Source organism: Ornithorhynchus anatinus, chromosome 2 (assembly GCF_004115215.2).
Source record: "Ornithorhynchus anatinus isolate Pmale09 chromosome 2, mOrnAna1.pri.v4, whole genome shotgun sequence".
Classification (NCBI taxonomy): domain Eukaryota; kingdom Metazoa; phylum Chordata; class Mammalia; order Monotremata; family Ornithorhynchidae; genus Ornithorhynchus; species Ornithorhynchus anatinus.
The window spans coordinates 34,072,645-34,092,572 of NC_041729.1; the positions used below are offsets into that span (position 1 = coordinate 34,072,645).

The 19,928-nt window shown below is 52.6% G+C and overlaps 1 protein-coding gene across 1 annotated transcript in view; it reads right to left on the minus strand.

The window, feature by feature from the left end:
- Positions 1-19,928, minus strand: part of MYO15A (myosin XVA) — a gene marked incomplete at its 5' end in the record, with an annotated part of 100,506 nt that overhangs the window by 13,737 nt on the left and 66,841 nt on the right. Inside the window, 14 exons of the mRNA XM_029058290.1 lie at positions 100-196; positions 1,285-1,362; positions 1,875-1,969; positions 9,500-9,630; positions 11,974-12,056; positions 12,953-13,026; positions 13,751-13,823; positions 15,008-15,080; positions 15,615-15,739; positions 15,933-16,138; positions 16,951-17,025; positions 17,573-17,684; positions 18,509-18,650; positions 19,568-19,686. Coding sequence (XP_028914123.1) covers positions 100-196; positions 1,285-1,362; positions 1,875-1,969; positions 9,500-9,630; positions 11,974-12,056; positions 12,953-13,026; positions 13,751-13,823; positions 15,008-15,080; positions 15,615-15,739; positions 15,933-16,138; positions 16,951-17,025; positions 17,573-17,684; positions 18,509-18,650; positions 19,568-19,686 — 1,483 coding nt within the window. The remainder of the gene's footprint in view (positions 1-99; positions 197-1,284; positions 1,363-1,874; positions 1,970-9,499; positions 9,631-11,973; positions 12,057-12,952; positions 13,027-13,750; positions 13,824-15,007; positions 15,081-15,614; positions 15,740-15,932; positions 16,139-16,950; positions 17,026-17,572; positions 17,685-18,508; positions 18,651-19,567; positions 19,687-19,928) is intronic.

Sequence of the window (19,928 nt, forward strand, 5' to 3'; positions counted from 1 at the left end):
GTGGGCCACAAGAGGGCTGTTCCTGTTGGGAGAATGGGAGTTTGGGGTGGCCGGGGCTGGGGGGGGTCTCCACTTCCCTCACCCCTCCTCGGGCCTCACCTCTATTGGATACGGCGAAGATCACGTACTCGTCGAAAGCCTCCGGCCGCTGCAGCGCCATCTCCCTGCAGATCTCCTCGGTCACGTCCAAAGCCACCTGGGAGGGAGCAGGAGACCGAGGGATAATAATAATAATAATTGTGGTATTTGTTAAGAGCTGTGTGCTAGGCGCTGTACTCTGCGCGGGGGTGAATACCAGGAAATCGGGTTGGACACAGTCCCTATCCTACAAGGGGCTCCCAGCCTGGATCCCCATTTTACAGATGAGGTAACTGAGGGGCAGAGAAGTGAAATGACTTGCTCCACAGCAGGCAAGTGGAGGAAGAGACAAGGCCGCTCCCTGGCCGGGCTGGCCGGAGACAGGAGCGCCCTGGGCGTCCGTCGTGGGGTGGGGAGTGAGGGGGTTGTGAGAGGAGGGACCCTGGGCGGAGGGCAATTGGTGGGCCGTTCTGGGGTGAGGGTTTGGGTGCTGGAGAAGAAGAGCCAGAGCCTGTTGTATGAAAACTAAATCTTGCCTGACAGTAATCCGTTTAAGACAGAAACCATGTCTGACCTGATAATAATAATTATTATTATGGTACTTGTTAAGGGCTCACAATGTGCCAAACACTATTCTAAGTGCTGTGGTAGTTACAAGTTAATCAGTTTGGACAGAGTCCCTGTCCCACATTGGACTCACACTCTTAATCACTATTTTTTACAGATAAGGTACCTGAGGCACAGAGAAGTTAAGTGACTTGCCCAAGGTCACACAGCAGACAAGTAGTGGAGTCAGGATTAGAACCCATGACCTTCCGACTCCCAGGCCCATGGTCTATCCACTTCTCCACACAGCTTCTCACAGCTGTTGATTTTCTACCTACCCCAGCACTTAATGCACCTCTTGATACATATTATGCACTTAAATACCACAATTTTATTACTATTATTATTATGATTACTGCTATTATTAAGTGCTTACTATGTGCCAAGCACTGTGCTAAGTGGTGAAGTAGATTCAAAATAATCAGATCGGACACAGTCTCTGTCCCACTTTGGGGCTCTCAGGTTAAGGGGGAGGAAGAACAGGTATTTCTTCCCCATTTTACAGATGAGGAAACTGAGGCATGGAAAGTCAAATGACTTGTCCAAGGTCATACAGCAAGCAAGAAATCAGGGAAGAGGAGGTGGCCTGTGTCTCCTTACTGAACATGTCTTAATCTTCAGGTGCCGCTCAATTCCTCCCGGCAAGAGAAACAGCTGCCTCTTCGCGCTCCGCCCAGCCTGCAGGAGAGGGGGACCGGGGATGGAAGAGGAGGAAGAAACATAAAATGGCGGGGGAAAGGGTGGAAATCAACATTGCTCTCCTCCGAGCCCTTGGGGGCTCTGGCATTCCTGACCAAGCACTGGGTTGCCCTCTCCCCCGCGGGCACCAGAAAGGCTTGGAGAACTGAGGTCCCCGTCAAGGCCGAAGTGACTGACTTTCATTGTGGTTAGAATAGCAGAGAAGGAGACTCAAGTTCAGCAGGCCCATCCCTGAAACCTGGGCGGACGCCTCCTCCCCCTCCCGCCTTGCCCCAGCTCTTTCTCTCGATCCCAGGGCCATAAAGACTGGCGAGAGACCCAGAGTCCCTAGGGAAGGGGAGCCCTGTACATCTGCTGGAAACAGCAGGCTGGACTGTCAGGAGGGAGGGAAGAGAAAGAAAGAGGGATGGACAACGGAGATGCGGCTGATAGGAATCCAGGAAAGAGGGGTGCTCCCAGATGTCTCCTTCCTCCCCTACCTCCCAACTCACCACCATGGCTTTGAGCTCCATGCTGCTGGGGAACTCTTTCCTTCCCCCAAACTGGAAAGTTTTCCGGAGGTTCTGCTCACAGGCCTTGGCGATCCCTGCAAACACACCCAGCCCTTGGACCATCGAGCTCCCTTTTTTTTTAAATGGTATCTGGTCATTCATTCAATCGTATTTATTGAGCATTTACTGTGTGCAGACCACTGTCCTAAGTGCTTGGGAAGTGCAATTCAGCAACATATTTAAGTGCTTACTGTGAGCAAGGTACTGTAGTAAGTGCTGGGGCTGGTACAAGATAAACAGGTTGGACACCATCCCTGTCCCACATGAGGCTCATGGTCTTAATCCCACAATCCCTTAGCACAGTGCTTGGCACATATTAAGCATTTAATGATAATAATAGTAATAATAATAATAATGATTGTGGAATTTGTTAAGCCCATAATATGTATCAAGCACTGAATAAAGTGCTGGGGTAGGTAGAAGATCAACAGCTGTGAAAAGCAGCATGGCATAGTGGTTAGACCATGGCCCTGGAAGTCAGAAGGTCATACGTTCAAATCCCGGTTCCACCGCGCGTCTGCCGTGTGACGCTGGGCAAGTCACTTCTCGGGTCCTCGGTTACCTCGTCTGTAAAATGGGGATTGAGACTGTGAGCCCCAAGTGGGACAGGGACTGTGTCCAACCTAATTTGCTTGAATCCACCCCAGCGCTTAGTACAGTGCCCTATACAGAGTAAGCGCTTAACAAATACCATAGTTATTAAATGCCATAATTATTATCCCTGCCTGTGAGGTCATGGGGGGAGAAGGTGGGGGTTGGGTAAGCTCTCGTTCCAGGGACAGGGAAAGGAGACCCTGCTGAAAGGGGACAAAGCCCAGAGGGGCAGGGTGGGCCCGGGGGGTTTTAGGGCAAAGGGGAGGGGACTCCAGATGGCTCAGCCAGAGAGGAAGGATTAAGGCTCCTTTCTCGCTGGGGGCAGGGGATGTGTCTGCTATATTGTTGTAGAGACTGCGAGCCCCATGTGGGACGGGGACCGTGTCCAACTCCATTTGCTTGAATCCACCCCAGCACTTAGTACAATGCCTGGCACTTAAATACCACAATTATTATTATTATTATTATTGTTATTATTATTCTACCAAGCCCTTAGTACAGTGCTCAGCACACAGTAAGCGCTCAATAAATACAATCGACTGACTGTTCCATATGGCCGCCATGGAGCCCGGCCCAGGCCTCAGAGTCCGGCAGAGGTCTCCTTCCTCTCCCCGTCCCGGGCGGATGGTGGCCCCGGGCCCGTTCCCTGCCCTGAGGTCCCCCTCTGGAGCAGTCCCACGCCGACCAAGGCCGGCCGCCATCATCCATCATCGCAGATGATCTCCGCCCCAAGAGCCAGTGAGACGGCTGAGAAACCTGCAGCTTTTAATGAGAAAATAATTGCTGGCGGGGAGAAATGATGATGGGCTGGGCCTCATCCGGGCGACAGATGGGCCTCAGCTGCTCTCGGCAACGACTCCGGGCCAGAGAGCTCCGGCCCTGACTCTCACTGATTCACGCCCTCTCCAGCGGGATGGCGAGGAGCGGCGGCGGGAGCCCCCCGGCCGCCCCCTTGCTCCGGACCACGGGGGGCCAGCCTGCTGCCCCACTGGGCAGCTCCACCGGGATTCCCATTGGCTTCTCCTTCTCCAGCCAGGAGGGTGGGGAGCAGCTGCAGGAAGGCAGTCCACGTTTCCCCACTCCTCAAGAATCTCCAGCGTTTGTCCATCCATCTCCATATCAAACGGAAACTCGTCACCATCAGCTTTAAAGCAGTCAACCACCTTGCCCCCTCCTATCTCACCTCACTGCTTTTCTACTACAACCCTGCCCACACACTTCGCACCTCTACTGCCAACCTACTCACTGAACCTCGATCTTGTCTATCTCACTGCCAACCCCTTGCCCATATCCTGCCTCCGGTCTTGAACTCCCTCTTCATATCCGACAGATGATCACTCTCTCAACTTTCAAAGCCTTATTAAGAACACATTTCCTCCAAGAGGCCTTCCCCGACTAATCATTTCTTCTTCTCCCACTTCCTTCTGCCTCACTCTTGCACTTGGATTAGTACCCTTTATTCACCCCTCCCTCAGCTCCATAGCACTTATGTACATATCTGTAATTTAATTTATTTATATTAGTGCCTGTGACCCCCTCTGAACTGTAAGATCCTGTGGGCAGGAAATGTGTCTACCAACTCTGTTACATTAAAAAAAAAAAATGTGAGCCCCACATGGGACAAACTGATTACCCTGTATCTACTCCAGCACTTAGAACAGTGCTCTGCACATAGTAAGCGCTTATCAAATACTATAATTATTATGATTATTACTCTCCCAAGCACTTACTACAGTGCTCTGCACACAGTAAGCACTCAATAAATATGCTTGATTGATTGATTATAGCTGCACCATTTCTTATGCAGCTGTCACTGTCCCTCATTCTCAGTTTGCAAACCCCTTTTCTGATTGTCAGCAGTGCTTTCTTCCTCAGTGCTTAGTACAGCGCTCTGTACTGTGTAAGAGCTTAATAAATATGTTTCTCTGAAGGAAGAGTTTCTTTATGGACAGCGATCCTACAATTTGGCAAACTTCTCCAAGATAATCTAATAAAATGCTGCAGAACCATGCCGACTCCACCACTAAGTCCTTTAATCCTCTTAAGCAAAAGCACACATTTCCTGTGTACCAGAAAATAAGACCATGACTACACCTGCAGGTGGTGGGTGGAGGATGGGAGGGGTGGATGGGTAAAGGGCCAGAGGGGAGGAGTGGAGGAGAGGAGTGAAGAGGTCGGGAGGCTGAGAGAGGAGCTGTCATTGATGTCTGTCTCCCCCAATCCAGACTGTAAGCCCGCTGTGGGTAGGGAATCTTACTGTTTATTGCTATATTTTGCTCTCCCAAGTGCTTAGTAAAGTGCTCTGCACACTGTAACTGCTCAATAAATACAATTGAATGAATTCATGATACAGCACTGTGGAGGTAGGACTGCCGCTAGGCTGGAAATTAGATGGAGGATCAATCAATCGATCGTATTTTTTTAAGGTATTTGTTAAGTGCTTACTACGTGCCAGGCACTGTTCTAAGCACTGGGGTAGATACAAGATAATCAGGTTGGACACAATTCCTGGCCCACATGGGGCTCACAGTCTTCATCCCCATTTTACAGATGTGGTAAATGAAGCACAGAGCAGTTGAGTGACTTGCCCAAGGTCACACAGAAGACAAGTGGCAGACTCAAATTAGAACTCAGGTCAATTAGAACTCAGGTCCTTCGGACTTCAAGGCCCATCTACTAGGCCAAACTGCTTTATTGCGTGCTTCCTGAATACAGAGCATTTTAGTAAGTGCTTGGGAGAGTACAGAATAAGAGAGTTGGTAGATACATTCCCTGCCCATGATAAACTTACAGTCTAGAGGGGAGATGGGAGAGTGACTGGCAGCTAGGATCACCCTGCTTCTCCCCAAGAAGCTTAAAGCAGGGAGCCAGCCTCCAGGCCTAGGTTCTGATTGGGGCTCTGCAGAAATGGGGCCTTCAGAGCCTTGGATCAGTCAATCAATCAATCAGTGGTATTTATTGAGCACTTACTGGGTGCAGAACTTGTATTAAGCACTTGGGGAAGTACAATACAACAGAATTGGAGGTACAGTCCCTGTCCTCAATGAGTTTACAACCTACAGGGGGAGATGGACAATAAAATAGATGTGGGGTAGATGATGGATACGGGAAATAGTAGAGTATAAGAATATTTACAACTGTGTTGTGGGGCTGGGGTGAGAATCAAGGAGCTTAGAGAATACACTGGCCAAGGGTGGAGTGGCCGCAGAAGGAAGGATGGATTGAGGAAAAAGGGGAGGCTGGAACAGTCATTTTGTATTTAATGCCTGCATAGCCGCAGGGTCAGTCAGTCGGCCATTTGTATTTATTGAGTGCTTACTGTGTGCGGAACACTGTTCTAAGCTCTTGGGAGAGTACAATATAACAGAAACGTTCTCTGTCCACAGTGAGAGGGGGAGACAGACATTGATATAAATTAATTTAAAATATATATAAGTGCTGTGGGGCTGGGGTGGGGGATGAATAAAAGGGGGCAAGTCGGGGAGACACAGAAGGGAGGTGAAGAAAAGGAAAGGAGGGCTTAGTCAGGAAAGGCTTCTTGAAGGCTTTTTCAATAAGGCTTTGAAGTGGGAGAGAGCAGGGCGTGGGAGGCAGGGTGTTTGAGGCAGCTGGTGGGCTCAGGGAGACTGCGATCCTTGCAAACCCACTCTCTGTCGGCTGCCAAATGGTGGTCAGCCGTAAGAGAGAGGTTCTGCCTGATCTGCGAAAGGCCCTAAGGATATTATTGCCCAAATCATTTTTCTACAGAACCTTACAGGCCATGCTTTCCCACTCCTCAAGAACTTCCAGTGGTAAGAAGCTCCTTACCATCGGCTTTAAAGCACTCTATCACCTTGCCCCCTCCCCCCAACCTCTCCTCAGCACTCTCCTACTACAGCCCAGCCGGCACACCTCGCTTCTCTAATGGCAACCTGCTCACTGTACCTCGATCTCGTCTATCTCACCACCGACCTCTCACCCATGTCCTGCCTCTGACTGGAATGCCCTCCCTCTTCATAGCTGACAGACTATCACTGTGGCCACCTTCAAGGCCTTACTGAAGGCACATCTCCTCCAAGAGACCTTTCCGGACTAAGCCTTCCTCTCTTCTTCACCCACTCCCTTCCATGTCACCCTTGGATTTGCACCTTGTATTCACCCCTCCCTCAGCTCCACAGCACTTATGTACATATCCATAATTTATTTGTATTAATGTCTGCCTCCCCCTCTGGACTGTAGGCTCACTGTGGGCAGGGAATGTGTCTGCTTATGTACTCTCCCACTTGCTGAGTACAGAGATCTGTACACAGTCAGTGCTCAATGAACACCATTGATCGATCGATAGATTATGAGGTCTCTGACCACTGATCCTTCAAACCACTGATCTGGAAAGGGAAGAGCCCAGAAAGTTGCCTGTGCTGAAAGTGCGACCAGGCCTTGAAAGTGAGCACATGAACAGATTGCTAGTCCTTGACCCAGCCCTTTCTTCCCAGCATTTCCCTGCACACACACACGCACACACACACGCCTCTTGGAGGACCATGGCTGTGATCTGATCCTCTCTTCTGATGCCCCCTCTGCTTTCCAAAGCCCCTTGGTACTGGGATAGGCTCCTTCCTAGGAAGAACCTTGGTTACTATAGAGACAGGGATGTGGGCGGTGGGAGAGAGAGGAGGATAGTGGGTTAGTGAAGTTCATCAGGAAGCACTCTTGTAGGAGGGGCTGGTGGGCTGGGTGGACCAGTCAGGTACCCAGCTGCCATTCTGTGCTGCAGTGCAGCCCCTAATCCTTTAGAAGTCTGGGGATAGAGGGCAGCTCGGGGGAAGAGGGAGGAACTGGCAAGGAGTCGGTGGTGTCCGTAAGAGCAGGAGGGAAGCAGGCAGGCCACCCTCAGGGAGGTGGAGGCCTCCGTACGCTGAGAGCCTGGCTTCCCCCTGCACGGCCCCTCAGCAAGCAGGGACCCTGCTGACCCCTCAACATATCATAGTGGTCCCAGCTCCGGGCCTGAGGGGAAGCCCTCATTTTTCCTGATGGAGCTTGGAGAGCTGGGCCGGCTTGGTCGGGGCGAGGCTCCCAGGGGCTGGCTTGGAGAGGGCTCTCTGTGGGAGGTCCAGGGCCAGTCAGGCCACCTGGCTGCAGGAGACCAGCCCCACAGCACTTACGCACATATCCATAATTTTTTAATTTATATTAATGTCTGTCTCCCCTTCTAGACTGTAAGCTCATTCTGGGCTGGAAATCTGTCTGTTATATTGTGGTGTTGTACTCTGCCAAGTGCTTAGTACAGTGCCCTGCACACAGTAAGCGTTCAATAAATACAGTCGATTGATTGCTTTACCAGTTCTAGAAAGACACCATGTTTCAGGCCTCCTGCTGAGGCCAAATGCGTTGTAAGATGGCTAGTAAGCTCCCAGTCCAGTGGCCTTTCTCATCACCCTGGGCCAGGTTGTCCCTAGAGCTGCCCTACAAGCAGCCGCTCACCCCTCTGCAACCTGTAGTGCACAAGATGGGAAGAAGAAAGGGCTGCAGATGCAGAGAAGCAGCGTGGCCTAGTGGATAGAACATGGGCCTGGAAGTCAGGAGGACCTGAGTTCTAATTCCGGCTCCACCATTTGTTTGCTGGGGCACCTTGGGCGAGACACTTCACTCCTCTGAATCTCAGTTACCTGATCTGTAAAATGGGGATTAATCCTGTAAGTCCCTTGTGGAACAGGGACTGTGTCCAAAATGAATACCTCAGTATTTAGTGCAGTGCCTGGCACATAGTAAGTGCTAAATACCATTTAAATACATTAAAAAAAAAAAGATGACATTCATTCACTCATTTTATATCTGCTGGAGTTGGTGGGAAAAAGCTGCTAAAAACCATGAGGGCTGGTAAATGCTTTGGAATTTGTTTTGCAAGGGGGTGCAAGACCCAGGCCCACAACGGCCCATTACAATCCTCTGGGAAGGGAATAATAATAATAATGTCGGTATTTGTTAAGTGCTTACTATGTGCAGACCACTGTTCTAAGATCTGGGGTAGATACAAGGTAATCAGGTTGTCCCACGTGAGGCTCACAGTCTTAATCCCCATTTTACAGATGAGGTAACTGAGGCACAGAGAAGTTAAATGACTTGCCCACAGTCACACAGCTGACAAGTCGCAGAGTCGGGATTCAAACCCATGACCTCTGACTCCCAAGCCCAGGCTCTTTCCACTGAGCCACACTGCTTCCCTAAGGGAAGAACAGGATCCCATAGCTCGGGTCTCTGCAGATCCCGATCTGGGTTGAAGTTCAGGGTGATTTTCTGGGCACCCCATTTCCAGGACTTCCATTTCGAAAAAGTCCCCATCAGAGAAGCCTCCTGGAGGAGCAAGTGGCTTCCAGGCGCACCTCCCCATCTCCTAACCACCCTTGAGTCCTTTCCCATTCCCTAGAGATGTGCGGTAAACTCCCTCTAGACTAAGCTCATCGCGGGCAAGGAAGGTGCCTACCAATTTTGTAATTTTGCACTCTCCCAAATGTTTCGTATAGTGCTCTGCACACAGTAAGTGCTCAATAAATGCCATTGATTGACTGAATACTGGTCAAGTCTGCATGTCCATCCCCTCTCTTTTCTTCCCTCTGTCCCTCCCCATTCCCCTCAGTTTTTCCCCTGCCTCTCTTGGACCTGGCCCAGTTGGGGTGTAGCCAGCATTGTCCGGCTGGACGGCCCCTCCCCAAGTCATGGGGCCCCTCCCCCTGCCTCCAGGCCAGACAGGTGGGCTCTGACCTCTCTAAAGGTGAACCGGCCTCTGCTGGGACCCCATCCCAGTTGAGGGTTCGAACTGATGGTTTGCCAATGTCACCAGACTGCAGACACCTGAGGGCCGGCTGCATCGGCCCAGTTGGCAGAGACCAGAAGGGCAGTACTGTATTTCTAGGCCCTGTCCCTCCGGGACCCCTCAGCCTTCAGGAGGAGAAGAGTGGCCTCCCCCTCCCCGCCTGGAAGAGCGGCCCCCTCACCTTGGAAGTGCAAGCCTGGGCTCCTGCAGACATCCAGGAGGAAGCGGCAGAGGTGTGGCTTCAGGACCTCAGAGCACTTGTAATAGGCCGTGAGGATGTAGAGCAGTCTCCAGCCACGCTGGCAGCTATCCCTACCGACACACCAGGATTCAGGAGCCTCGCCCGGAAATCCACAAGGAAATGACACCCCACACCGCCTCCCCTGTCCCTTAATCCTTCTTCTGTTGGAGGCCCTGGGCTGGAGGGATGGATGAACTAGATTGAGAAGAATGGGCTGGGGGACCTGAGGAGAGACTAGGAGATTGGGGAGGAAGGAGAGAGAGAGAGTGTGTACAGAAAGAGTGACTGAGGAAAGAGGCAAGTGAAAACAAAGAGGAAGCATAGAGGGGAGTAGTAAGGTGGAGCCTTGGATTTCTACTGAGATGGGAGGGAGGGACAAGAGGCAGTTCCATCTCTGTTCCAGAGCAACTTGTTCACCTGGTGTAAAGGGGCCGCTTGAAGTCTGAAGGGCCACGGCCCTACACATTCATTCATTCATTCATTCAATAGTATTTATTGAACGCTTACTATGTGCAGAGCACTGTACTAAGCGCTTGGGATGAACAAGTCGGCAACAGATAGAGACAGTCCCTGCCGTTTGACGGGCTTACAGTCTAATCGGGGGAGACGGACAGACGAGAACAATGGCACTAAACAGCGTCAAGGGGAAGAACATCTCGTAAAAACAATGGCAACTAAATAGAATCAAGGCGATGTACAATTCACTAACAAAATAAATAGGGTAACGAAAATATATACAGTTGAGCAGACGAGTACAGTGCTGTGGGGATGGGAAGGGAGAGGTGGAGGAGCAGAGGGAAAAGGGGAAAATGAGGCTTTAACTGCGGAGACGTAAAGGGGGGATGGCAGAGGGAGTAGAGGGGGAAGAGGAGCTCAGTCTGGGAACGCCTCTTGGAGGAGGTGATTTTTAAGTAAGGTTTTGAAGAGGGAAAGAGAATCAGTTTGGCGGAGGTGAGGAGGGAGGGCGTTCCAGGACCGTGGGAGGACGTGACCCAGGGGTCGACGGCGGGATAGGCGAGACCGAGGGACGGTGAGGAGGTGGGCGGCAGAGGAGCGGAGCGTGCGGGGTGGGCGGTAGAAAGAGAGAAGGGAGGAGAGGTAGGAAGGGGCAAGGTGATGGAGAGCCTTGAAGCCTAGAGTGAGGAGTTTTTGTTTGGAGCGGAGGTCGATAGGCAACCACTGGAGTTGTTTAAGAAGGGGAGTGACATGCCCAGATCGTTTCTGCAGGAAGATGAGCCGGGCAGCAGAGTGAAGAATAGACCGGAGCGGGGCGAGAGAGGAGGAAGGGAGGTCAGAGAGAAGGCTGACACAGTAGTCTAGCCGGGATATAACGAGAGCCCGTAATAGTAAGGTAGCCGTCTGGGTGGAGAGGAAAGGGCAGATCTTGGCGATATTGTAGAGGTGAAACCGGCAGGTCTTGGTAACGGATAGGATGTGTGGGGTGAACGAGAGGGACGAGTCAAGGATGACACCGAGATTGCGGGCCTGCGGGACGGGAAGGATGGTCGTGCCATCCACGGTGATAGAGAAGTCTGGGAGCGGACCGGGTTTGGGAGGGAAGATGAGGAGCTCAGTCTTGCTCATGTTGAGTTTTAGGTGGCGGGCCGACATCCAGGTGGAGACGTCCCGGAGGCAGGAGGAGATGCGAACCTGAAGGGAGGGGGAGAGGACAGGGGCGGAGATGTAGATCTGCGTGTCATCTGCGTAGAGATGGTAGTCAAAGCCGTGAGAGCGGATGAGTTCACCGAGGGAGTGAGTGTAAATGGAGAACAGAAGAGGGCCAAGAACTGACCCTTGAGGAACTCCAACAGTTAAAGGATGGGAGGGGGAGGAGGCTCCAGCGTAGGAGACCGAGAATGATCGGCCAGAGAGGTAAGAGGAGAACCGGGAGAGGACAGAGTCCGTGAAGCCAAGGTGAGATAAGGTATGGAGGAGGAGGGGACGGTCGACAGTGTCAAAGGCAGCAGAGAGGTCAAGGAGGATCAGAATGGAGTAGGAGCCATTGGATTTGGCAAGAAGGAGGTCACGGGTGACCTTAGAGAGAGCAGTCTCGGTAGAGTGGAGGGGACGGAAGCCAGATTGGAGGGGGTCTAGGAGAGAATGGGAGTTAAGGAATTCTAGGCATCGATTGTAGACGACTCGTTCTAGGATTTTACAAAAGGAGCTGGCTGGCCTGGGGGGTCTGGCAAGGCAGGAACCCCGGGGTTATCTCTGCTGGAACCATGGGAGGGCCTTGGGGGTGGGGGTGGAGAGTGAGACAGGGGATTGAGGGGTACACACTTGAGAGACTAGAAAGACACATGCGGGCTTAGGAAGGGGATATCTGTGAGCTGGAAGAAAGGGCCAGACTGGGAGAGCCCCCTGCTGGGAAATGGGGCTAGGAATCACAGCGTGGGCCGAGGCGCCTTGCTTACGGCTTGGGGCTGGTGTTGTCCGTGATCTGCTTGATGACTTGACAGTAGCTCTCATCTCGAATGACCTCGTGGTCCCTGCACAACTGAAAACAAGAGGGCCGGGGTGGATTCCCACCATCGCGGAGTCCCTGCAGCCCCTGTGCCAACAGGCCCCTCTCAGGGCTAACCCCCTCTCCACTGTGACCAATGAGTTCTTCCCCGTGCAAGCTCGTCCCAAACCACCGGCTTCAGGTCTCAAGCAAGCCAGAGATGCCCAAAGGGTAGAAACCGTAGCATTTCATTCTCTCCCCTCTCCTAGTTCCTCTGCTTGGAATCCCATAGCCGTGACCCTCCCCCCCTCCTCCCCACCGGCCCCACAGTCTATCACCAAACACTTAGTACAGTGCTCTGCATCACAGTAAGCGCTCAATAAATCCCATTGATTGTTTTTTCCCCACTTGAATGTTCCTGTCTGGATTTCCCAGGACTGACTCAAAGCACCAGGCCGGGTCTATCTTACCTAGGGGAAATAGAACAACTGTCTGGTGACTGGCTGGCAAAAGAGCCCCACACCTCTAACCTAGAGTAATAATTGAAACTACTACTACTACTAATAGTAGTATTTGTTAGGTATATACTATGTGCCAAGCACTGTATTAAACTGGGTAGATACAAGATAATTAGGTCCCCCAAGAGTCTCACAGTATAAGTTGAAAGGAGAACAGGTACTGAATTCCCATTTTGCAAATGAGGGAACTGAAAAGTTAAGTGACTTGCCCAAGGTCACACAGCAGAGACGTGGTGAAGCGGGGATTAGAACCCAGTTCCTCTTACTCCCAGGCCCGGGCTCTATCCACTAGCCACACTGCTTCATACCACAGAGATTCCACTTTGACAGTCTGTCCACCTGGCTTTCTCTCCCCCGTCTGTTGGAACTCACACACGGTTGGTCTGAGGTAGGTCACCCGACCCGGGTCGGAGACGTGAGAGGAAGACTAACCTTCAGCAGGGCCCAGATCACATCCAGTTCAGTCTGTGCCTTCATCGGGAAGTCTCCCATGAATTTCATGATAGCTGCAGGATAAATTCCTTGGTTCCAGCTCAGGGTCACAGCCCTCAGCTCCCTTCCTGACCTCCTGCCCGGCCCCCAGCCCCCCACCAACTCAGACTTTGGGAACGGTTCCCAATACTTTTGTCCAGAGCTTGACTGGTGGCTTCTGACAAAGCTCAGGTGGCTGGGCTAAGAAGAGATTTATGCCAGGGGTCTCTAGGAAAGCTTGGCACGAGTGGGGCCTGGGTTCCCAGGCAACGAGGTCCCTGGGTTTGGTGAGACTTTTGGCAGCCCTAGAAGGAAGGGGGATGGCAGGAGGCTGGCCTTCTTCTGCTCTATCTGGGGCCCATTGCTGGTGACACTGGAGATCATAATGCAGAATTGGCTTTTAGTCCAATCCCATCTAGGGAGGGGACAGCCAGGTGAGATTTCAGGTCTGGGGCAATACTCTTCCCACCACAGCACTGAATGTCCCTCCTGCTGTCCCTTAGGGTCACTGTGCAGTGATCCATGGGATTGGTCACCTTGGAAGGAAGTTTGGCTCCTTCTGTTTCCCCAGGAGAAACCACACTCGGCGTTTAGAATCCAAGGACCTCCTTCTTACACTGTGAACCTCATGTGCGCCAGGGATTGTGTTGGAGATGATTACCTTATACCTATCCCGGCGCTTATAACAGTGGGTGGAACATAGTAAGCGCTTAACAAGTATCATTAAAAAGGGGGGTGCACCCCTCCCTCCCTCCATACCTAGAAATGTCTCTGCGGCGATTTTGTTGAGCCCAGTGTCACTGAATTCGATGAGGGACTCCTGGATTGGTGTCTGGCCAGCAGGAGAAAGGGAGAACATTATTAGCAGGAGTAATAGCTCTCCCTTCATAAATAAAACAGCCTGACTGTTTCCCCTTCTAGACTGCAAGTTCTCTGTGGTCAGGGAACGTGTCTACCTAATCTGTCATATTGTACTCTGCCAAGGGCTTACTAGAGTGCCCTGCAGACAGAAAGTCCTCAATAAATACCATTGATCGATTGATAGATGACCAGCATCTTGGTGCAAAGGCAGATGCCAGATGGCCGAATCATCATACGGATTGGCATTTTAGGACCCCTGACACAGGGGTGGCAGGGAGACATAATGTGATGTCATGATACGTTGGGAAACTAGTCCAGAGGAACTCCTTATGGATCAAACTCTTCTCTTGGGATCCTGAAAGGGTGGGTTGGGGCTGACATGAGGCTATAAAATAATAATTAGGATATTTGTTAAGCACTTACTATATGCTAGGCACTGTACTGAGCGCTGGGCTGGATACAAGCAAATTGGGTTGGGCACAGTCCCTGTCCCGCATACGACTCACAGTCTTAATCACCCCAGTGTTTAGTACAGGGCCTGGTACATAGTAAGCACTTAACACATATAATTATTATTAACATTAATAATAATAACAACCCCATTTTACAGGTGAGGTAACTGAGGTACAGCAAAGTGAAGTGACTTGCCCAAGGCCACACAGCAGACAAGGCTATCACCATGAAAGTGTACAAGGACAAGGCGATCTCAACTTCTAGGGACCCTTACCCACACCGCTAACCCCCGTCGGTCCTGCCCTGCTCCAGTTCTGGCTCTGGGGAATCACACACCCTAGAGAGGCCAGCTGGTTCAAGTCTGCCCACCAGCCTCGGTGTCGGGGTAGAGAACAATCAGTCAACAAATCAGTGGTATTTATTGAGCACTTACTGTGGGCCTAGCACTGTACTAAGTGCTTGGGAAAGCACAATACGACAGTGTTGGTAGACGGGTTCCCTGCCCAGAAGGAGCAACGGGCTTACGCAAAGTCACGTGGGAGCAACCGATCCCTGGCATGGACACCCATCCTGCCAACCCACCACATTCCATGAAAGTGCAAACTGGGCACTGTGGGTAGAGGATCCAGCAGACGTGATTTCCTTCCCCTCCCCTCCAAGTATCCTCTCTTTCCCTCAAATTGGCCCAGTCCCCACTATTACCTTGGAGAATTTTAGCATGTCACTCGTGTCTCTGGATTCCCTCCCTTTCTTGGACTTCTGTTTAAAGGAATCCCTGGAACGGCACAGGAGAGAATTAGGGAGATTGGGAAGAAGGTTCCCAGAGGCTCAGGGAGAGGGGAGGAGAATTGGAGAAAAGTTGGAGGATTGAGAAGAGGCTAGTCCACTGACGGGTAGGATAAGAGGTCTTGTAGGCCAGACAACTTAAATTGAGGATATGAACTCCCTCCCCATGTTGACTGTGGAGCTGAGGGGCCATAGAGGACTTGCATTCCAGTCCAGCTGGAGGGGCAACGGCCACCTCCAGAGTCCTGCCAGTGGGGAGGAGAGAGTGGTCCCCAGTGGTCCCACCCAGCACCGACTGCCCCGCAGGGAGCTGTTTCTGGGGCTGACGGGGGCTGTTTGGAAGAGCTCTTCCTCTCTGTTCTCCCTGGGTGAAAGTAACAGAACCCTGGAATCCAGCTTCCCAGCCTGCCACTCCTTCCATGAAAACCCCAGGTCCCTTGGGCCCCAGGTGGCCAGAATGTTCTGCCCGGCTGTCCCAACACCCTCTCTCCCCAGCTCTCTCTCTCACCCCTCCTGGACTCACCGCACTGACTTCCTCTGAGGGTCCCGGAAATACTTCCTGGAAAACTCCTGCATGACATACTGCGGACCTGGCAGGTGGGGCTCCTCTGCCATGTTCTCGCTGTAGTCACTTCCTGCCGGCGACCCCTGGAGAGTCAAGGGGATGCTGGAGGAGGGGCGGAAGAGCCTGGACTACTGCCCCGGTGACGGATGATATCCCAGTGGTCTCAGTGTCCCCAGGACAGCATGCACCCTCTCGTGGTTCTCCTTTCACCGCCCACGGTGCCCACCGTTTCTGGAGATTTGGCTCCCGGGCCTATCCCCGAGGCCGGTCCGTTACCTCCGTCTTTCGGTCCAACTCCTGGGCCACGGCAGCCGAAGCCACGGCCACGGCCACCGCGGCGGAAGCGGCTGCCTTGGCTTGCTGACCCCGGGGCTCCTCTTTTCGCTCCCCGGGGAGGTGGATGAAGTCCGGAGCAGCCACGGGCTGCACAAAATCAGCAGGGAAATGACCGGAGTGACCCTGGATGGCCCCAAACTTCCACCCTGCAGTGAGGGGAAGGGATGGATGGATGGAAGGGGCATTAATAATAATCGTGGTATTTGTTATGCACTTACTAAGTGCCAGGCACTGGGGTAGATGCAGGATAATCAGGTTGGACACAGTCCCTGTCCCACTTAGGGCTCACAGTCTTAATCCCCATTTTACAGATGAGGAAAGTAAGGCACAGAGGAATTAAGTGACTTGCTCAAGGTCACACAGCAGACAAGTGTCAGAGCTGGGATTAGCACCCAGGTTCTCTGACTCCCTGACCTGTGCTCTTTCCACTAGGCCACGTTGCTTCCCGTTAGCACCCCAGCTGCAGAGAGCACGGAACTTGGAATCCCCTTCCACCCAGGGGGAACTGGGTTCAGTCAGCCCACTGAGAACCTCCAGGTTCCAGGTTCTGGGCTGTCCCGCATACAATCGGAAAGACCCCCATCCTTGTCTTTCATATGCTTTGAGACTGAAAGGAGCAATTACAAACATTATCTGCAAAGGACCCTGACCCTCTGGTCCCCAATCCAGTAGTCCCCGGCAACCCCTTGAGCCAGGTTTCCCCTGCCAGACTTATCCCGGGGGTCACTGAAAGAGCCGGGCTGGGCTCTACTCCCCCCAAGTGCTGGGGGTCCTACCCAGGAACACTCCAGAATAAGCAGCCGTAACAACTGGAGAACAAAATAAAGACTCTGGCCCCAGTTTGATGGCCAGAGCCTTGGCCAGGGGCTTGAGGTCCTGGGAAGGGTCCCAGCGCAGCAGTCGAGACGGCTCCCAACACCCCAACTTCAGGGACTCGCAACCTGCTGCAGTCACCCACCAAAGTCCTGAGTGCCCCTCTTCAGCTCTTCAAGGTACATCACCTTCTTTCTGACAATGCAGCCATAACTGTAACCTGCGGGAGAAGCAGAAGTCCGGGAGGTGGCAGGGAGGACGAGGGGCAGCTCATCTACCCCCGGTCACCATGCGCCCCAGATTTGGGGCATGGTGAGGGTGGGTCATATTGGGGGGCGAGAAAGCAAAGTCCAACTCAGGAGGGCAATATACCAGCAGATGGATGGGACCCAGGCATCCTGATCTGGAACTGGGCCTGGAGCTGGAGAGTGTTGGAGTGAACCCATTTGTGAATGAGATTGGAAATGCAGGCCAGCCTGGTTAAGGGAGGAAGAGACCCATACGTGGGAAACATGGGGAAACATGTGCTTATACATGTGAGGAGGCAGGAGAGTGTTTACACAAGCAGGCTAAAGTGTGCATGGCATATAGGTGTGGCTGCCCATGTATAAAAGAGCTGGCCTGTCTTCCAGACCCTGGCCACGTGGACCTCCTCCAGGGCCTGCATCTCTCTGCCTCCCCTCCCCTCTCTGTGCAGACCTCCCCCACCCAAACCCTGTCCCCTCAGATAGGCCATTTGGCCCAGGGCCCAGCCGGCAGGAGCTGACCTTCCTCAGACCTCTCCGTGGCCTGCAGGTGGATGATGTCTCCCTTGTGGAAGCTCAGGAGGCTCCGGTCATCAGTGACATAATTCCTCACTGCCACCACGTAGTCCGAGTCCTGGACCCGGGGCAGGGGGAGGGGGAGAGGGAAGCAGGGCCTCCTAAACCAGGCTTGCCTGCCTTCTCCTCCCACCTACCCCCAACCCCAGCCCACCTCCAGGCCCAAATGTCACATTCCCCTTCATTCTTCCCACCCTGAGACCCCTCTTGGCCCTACTTTTGTTGGGCCAGTTGTGCCAGGGATGCTGGGGGCAGAAAAAGGAAGAGAACCCAGGTGTCAGGATACCAAATCCTCCAATCAGACTCTGACACCCAGAATGATGTCGGACACATAAAGTCATAAATTGTGATCCTGAGCAATTCATTTTGCTGCACGTGCACACACAGACACACAGACCTCTTTTTGCTCTTTGTCTTGGTAATCTGGCCTCTTTGCAGCCATCCCAACATACAAGTACCCACAGCCATTCCATCACACTCTCAGACACCCACGTCTCGGGGTGCGTGGGGGTGCCAGAGACTCTGGCTCACATCAAGAGAAGCAGCATGGCCTATGGGAAAGAGCATGGGCCTGGGAATCAGAGGATCTATGTTCTAATACTGCCTCTGTCAGTTGCCTACTCTGGGATCTTGGGCAAGTCACTGCTCTGTGACTCATCTGTAAATTGGCCACCTATTCTCCTTCCTCCCTAGATTGTGAGCCCCATGTGGGTCAGAGACTGTATTTGATTTGATTGTACTGTGTCTACCCCAGTGCTTAGTACATAATAAGCACTTTAAAAACATCACAATTCTCCTCCTTCTCCTTCAATCCATGTCCTGATGCCTACCTTCCACCCACCATCTGTCCCCCTCCCCACCCCCAGCCAATCAGCCCCTCACCTTCTTGAGCTCCATGATGAAGTAGTCGACCATGCTCTTCACCTGGGGGGCCCGGGAGGAGAAGAGGATCAGCTTCTCGCTGGCGAGATTGACCTCTAGCATGTTCTTGGAGGGGATGGTCACAAACAGGATGTCTGAGTAGCTGGTGGGTGGGGAGAGGTCGAGTGAGAATCACGGCACCAGCCTGCCTAGCCGGGGGGGCGGTTCGGTGGCCAGGAGGTGCCCCCGCTCCTCCCTCAGCACTTTAGCTCCCAGCTCCTGCTGCCAAGACATGCTGTTTTTGCCATGTTTTGTGCCCCCTCCCTCCCCTAGGGCTACCTCCCGGGATCAGGGGCTAGTTCACAGTGGGGTGGGGAGCTGCAATCAGCTCAGAGCATCTGTCTCCCCCGCCCCCATGTGTGACTTATGGGCAGAGGATGGGCAACTTCTTTATTCTGTTCTCCATGTGTTTAGTACAGTACTCTGCAGCTCATCAAGTAGGTGCTCAATAAGCACTCCTGCTGTTACCACTATCATCTTTTGTGGGCCCCAGCACCCACACCAGCTTCTCTTGCCCAATTCCCTGGCGGGAGGTGTGCCATGTTTGCCTCCTCTGCCCTCTAGTCAGGATGGCACTTGACGGAGAAGCAGCGTGGCTCAGTGGAAAGAGCATGGGCTTTGGAGTCAGGGCTCACGAGTTCGAATCCCAGCTCTGCCACTTGTCGGCTGTGTGACTGTGGGCAAGTCACTTCACTTCTCTGTGCCTCAGTTCCCTCATCTGTAAAATGGGGATCAAGACTGTGAGCCCCACGTGGGACAACCTGATTCCCCTATGTCTACCCCAGCGCTTAGAACAGTGCTCGGCACATAGTAAGCGCTTAACAAATACCAACATTATTATTATTATTATTATAATGACCCAGTAGAGCTTCGCCTGGAGGAAGGGTGAGTTGTTGCAGAAGAGGCAGGGGGAGAAGGGGGAAGAACATAGAATGAGAGAAATTGCATCTGTGTGTGTTGTAGGGGGAGGAGAGCAGATTTCAAGTCAGACACTGGACAGACCCGAGTCTTTCCGGGTACCTATAACTCCGCAGGACTCGCAGCTGCTCTGCTGATGTTCTGCTGCCCTTGACCAGCCGCAGAAGCTTGATGCCTGAGTGGGAGACGGCCAGGATCTGCACGCCAGTGCCCACACTGCCCTGTGGAGGAGGGAGGGATGGTGATCAGGGAGGGCTGGCCAAGGTCTGTGGCCACCATCCACTGGGCAGCAGAACTGAGGGTGGGGAGCCTAGTGGTGGGGCACGGCAACAGAGAGGGACAAGAAGGGTTATAAGCATTTTTTAAAAATGTTATTTTTTAATTGTTTACTATGCTCCAGGCACTGTACTAAGACCTGGAGGAAATACAAGCTAATTAGGTTGAACACAGTCTGTAGCCGCCA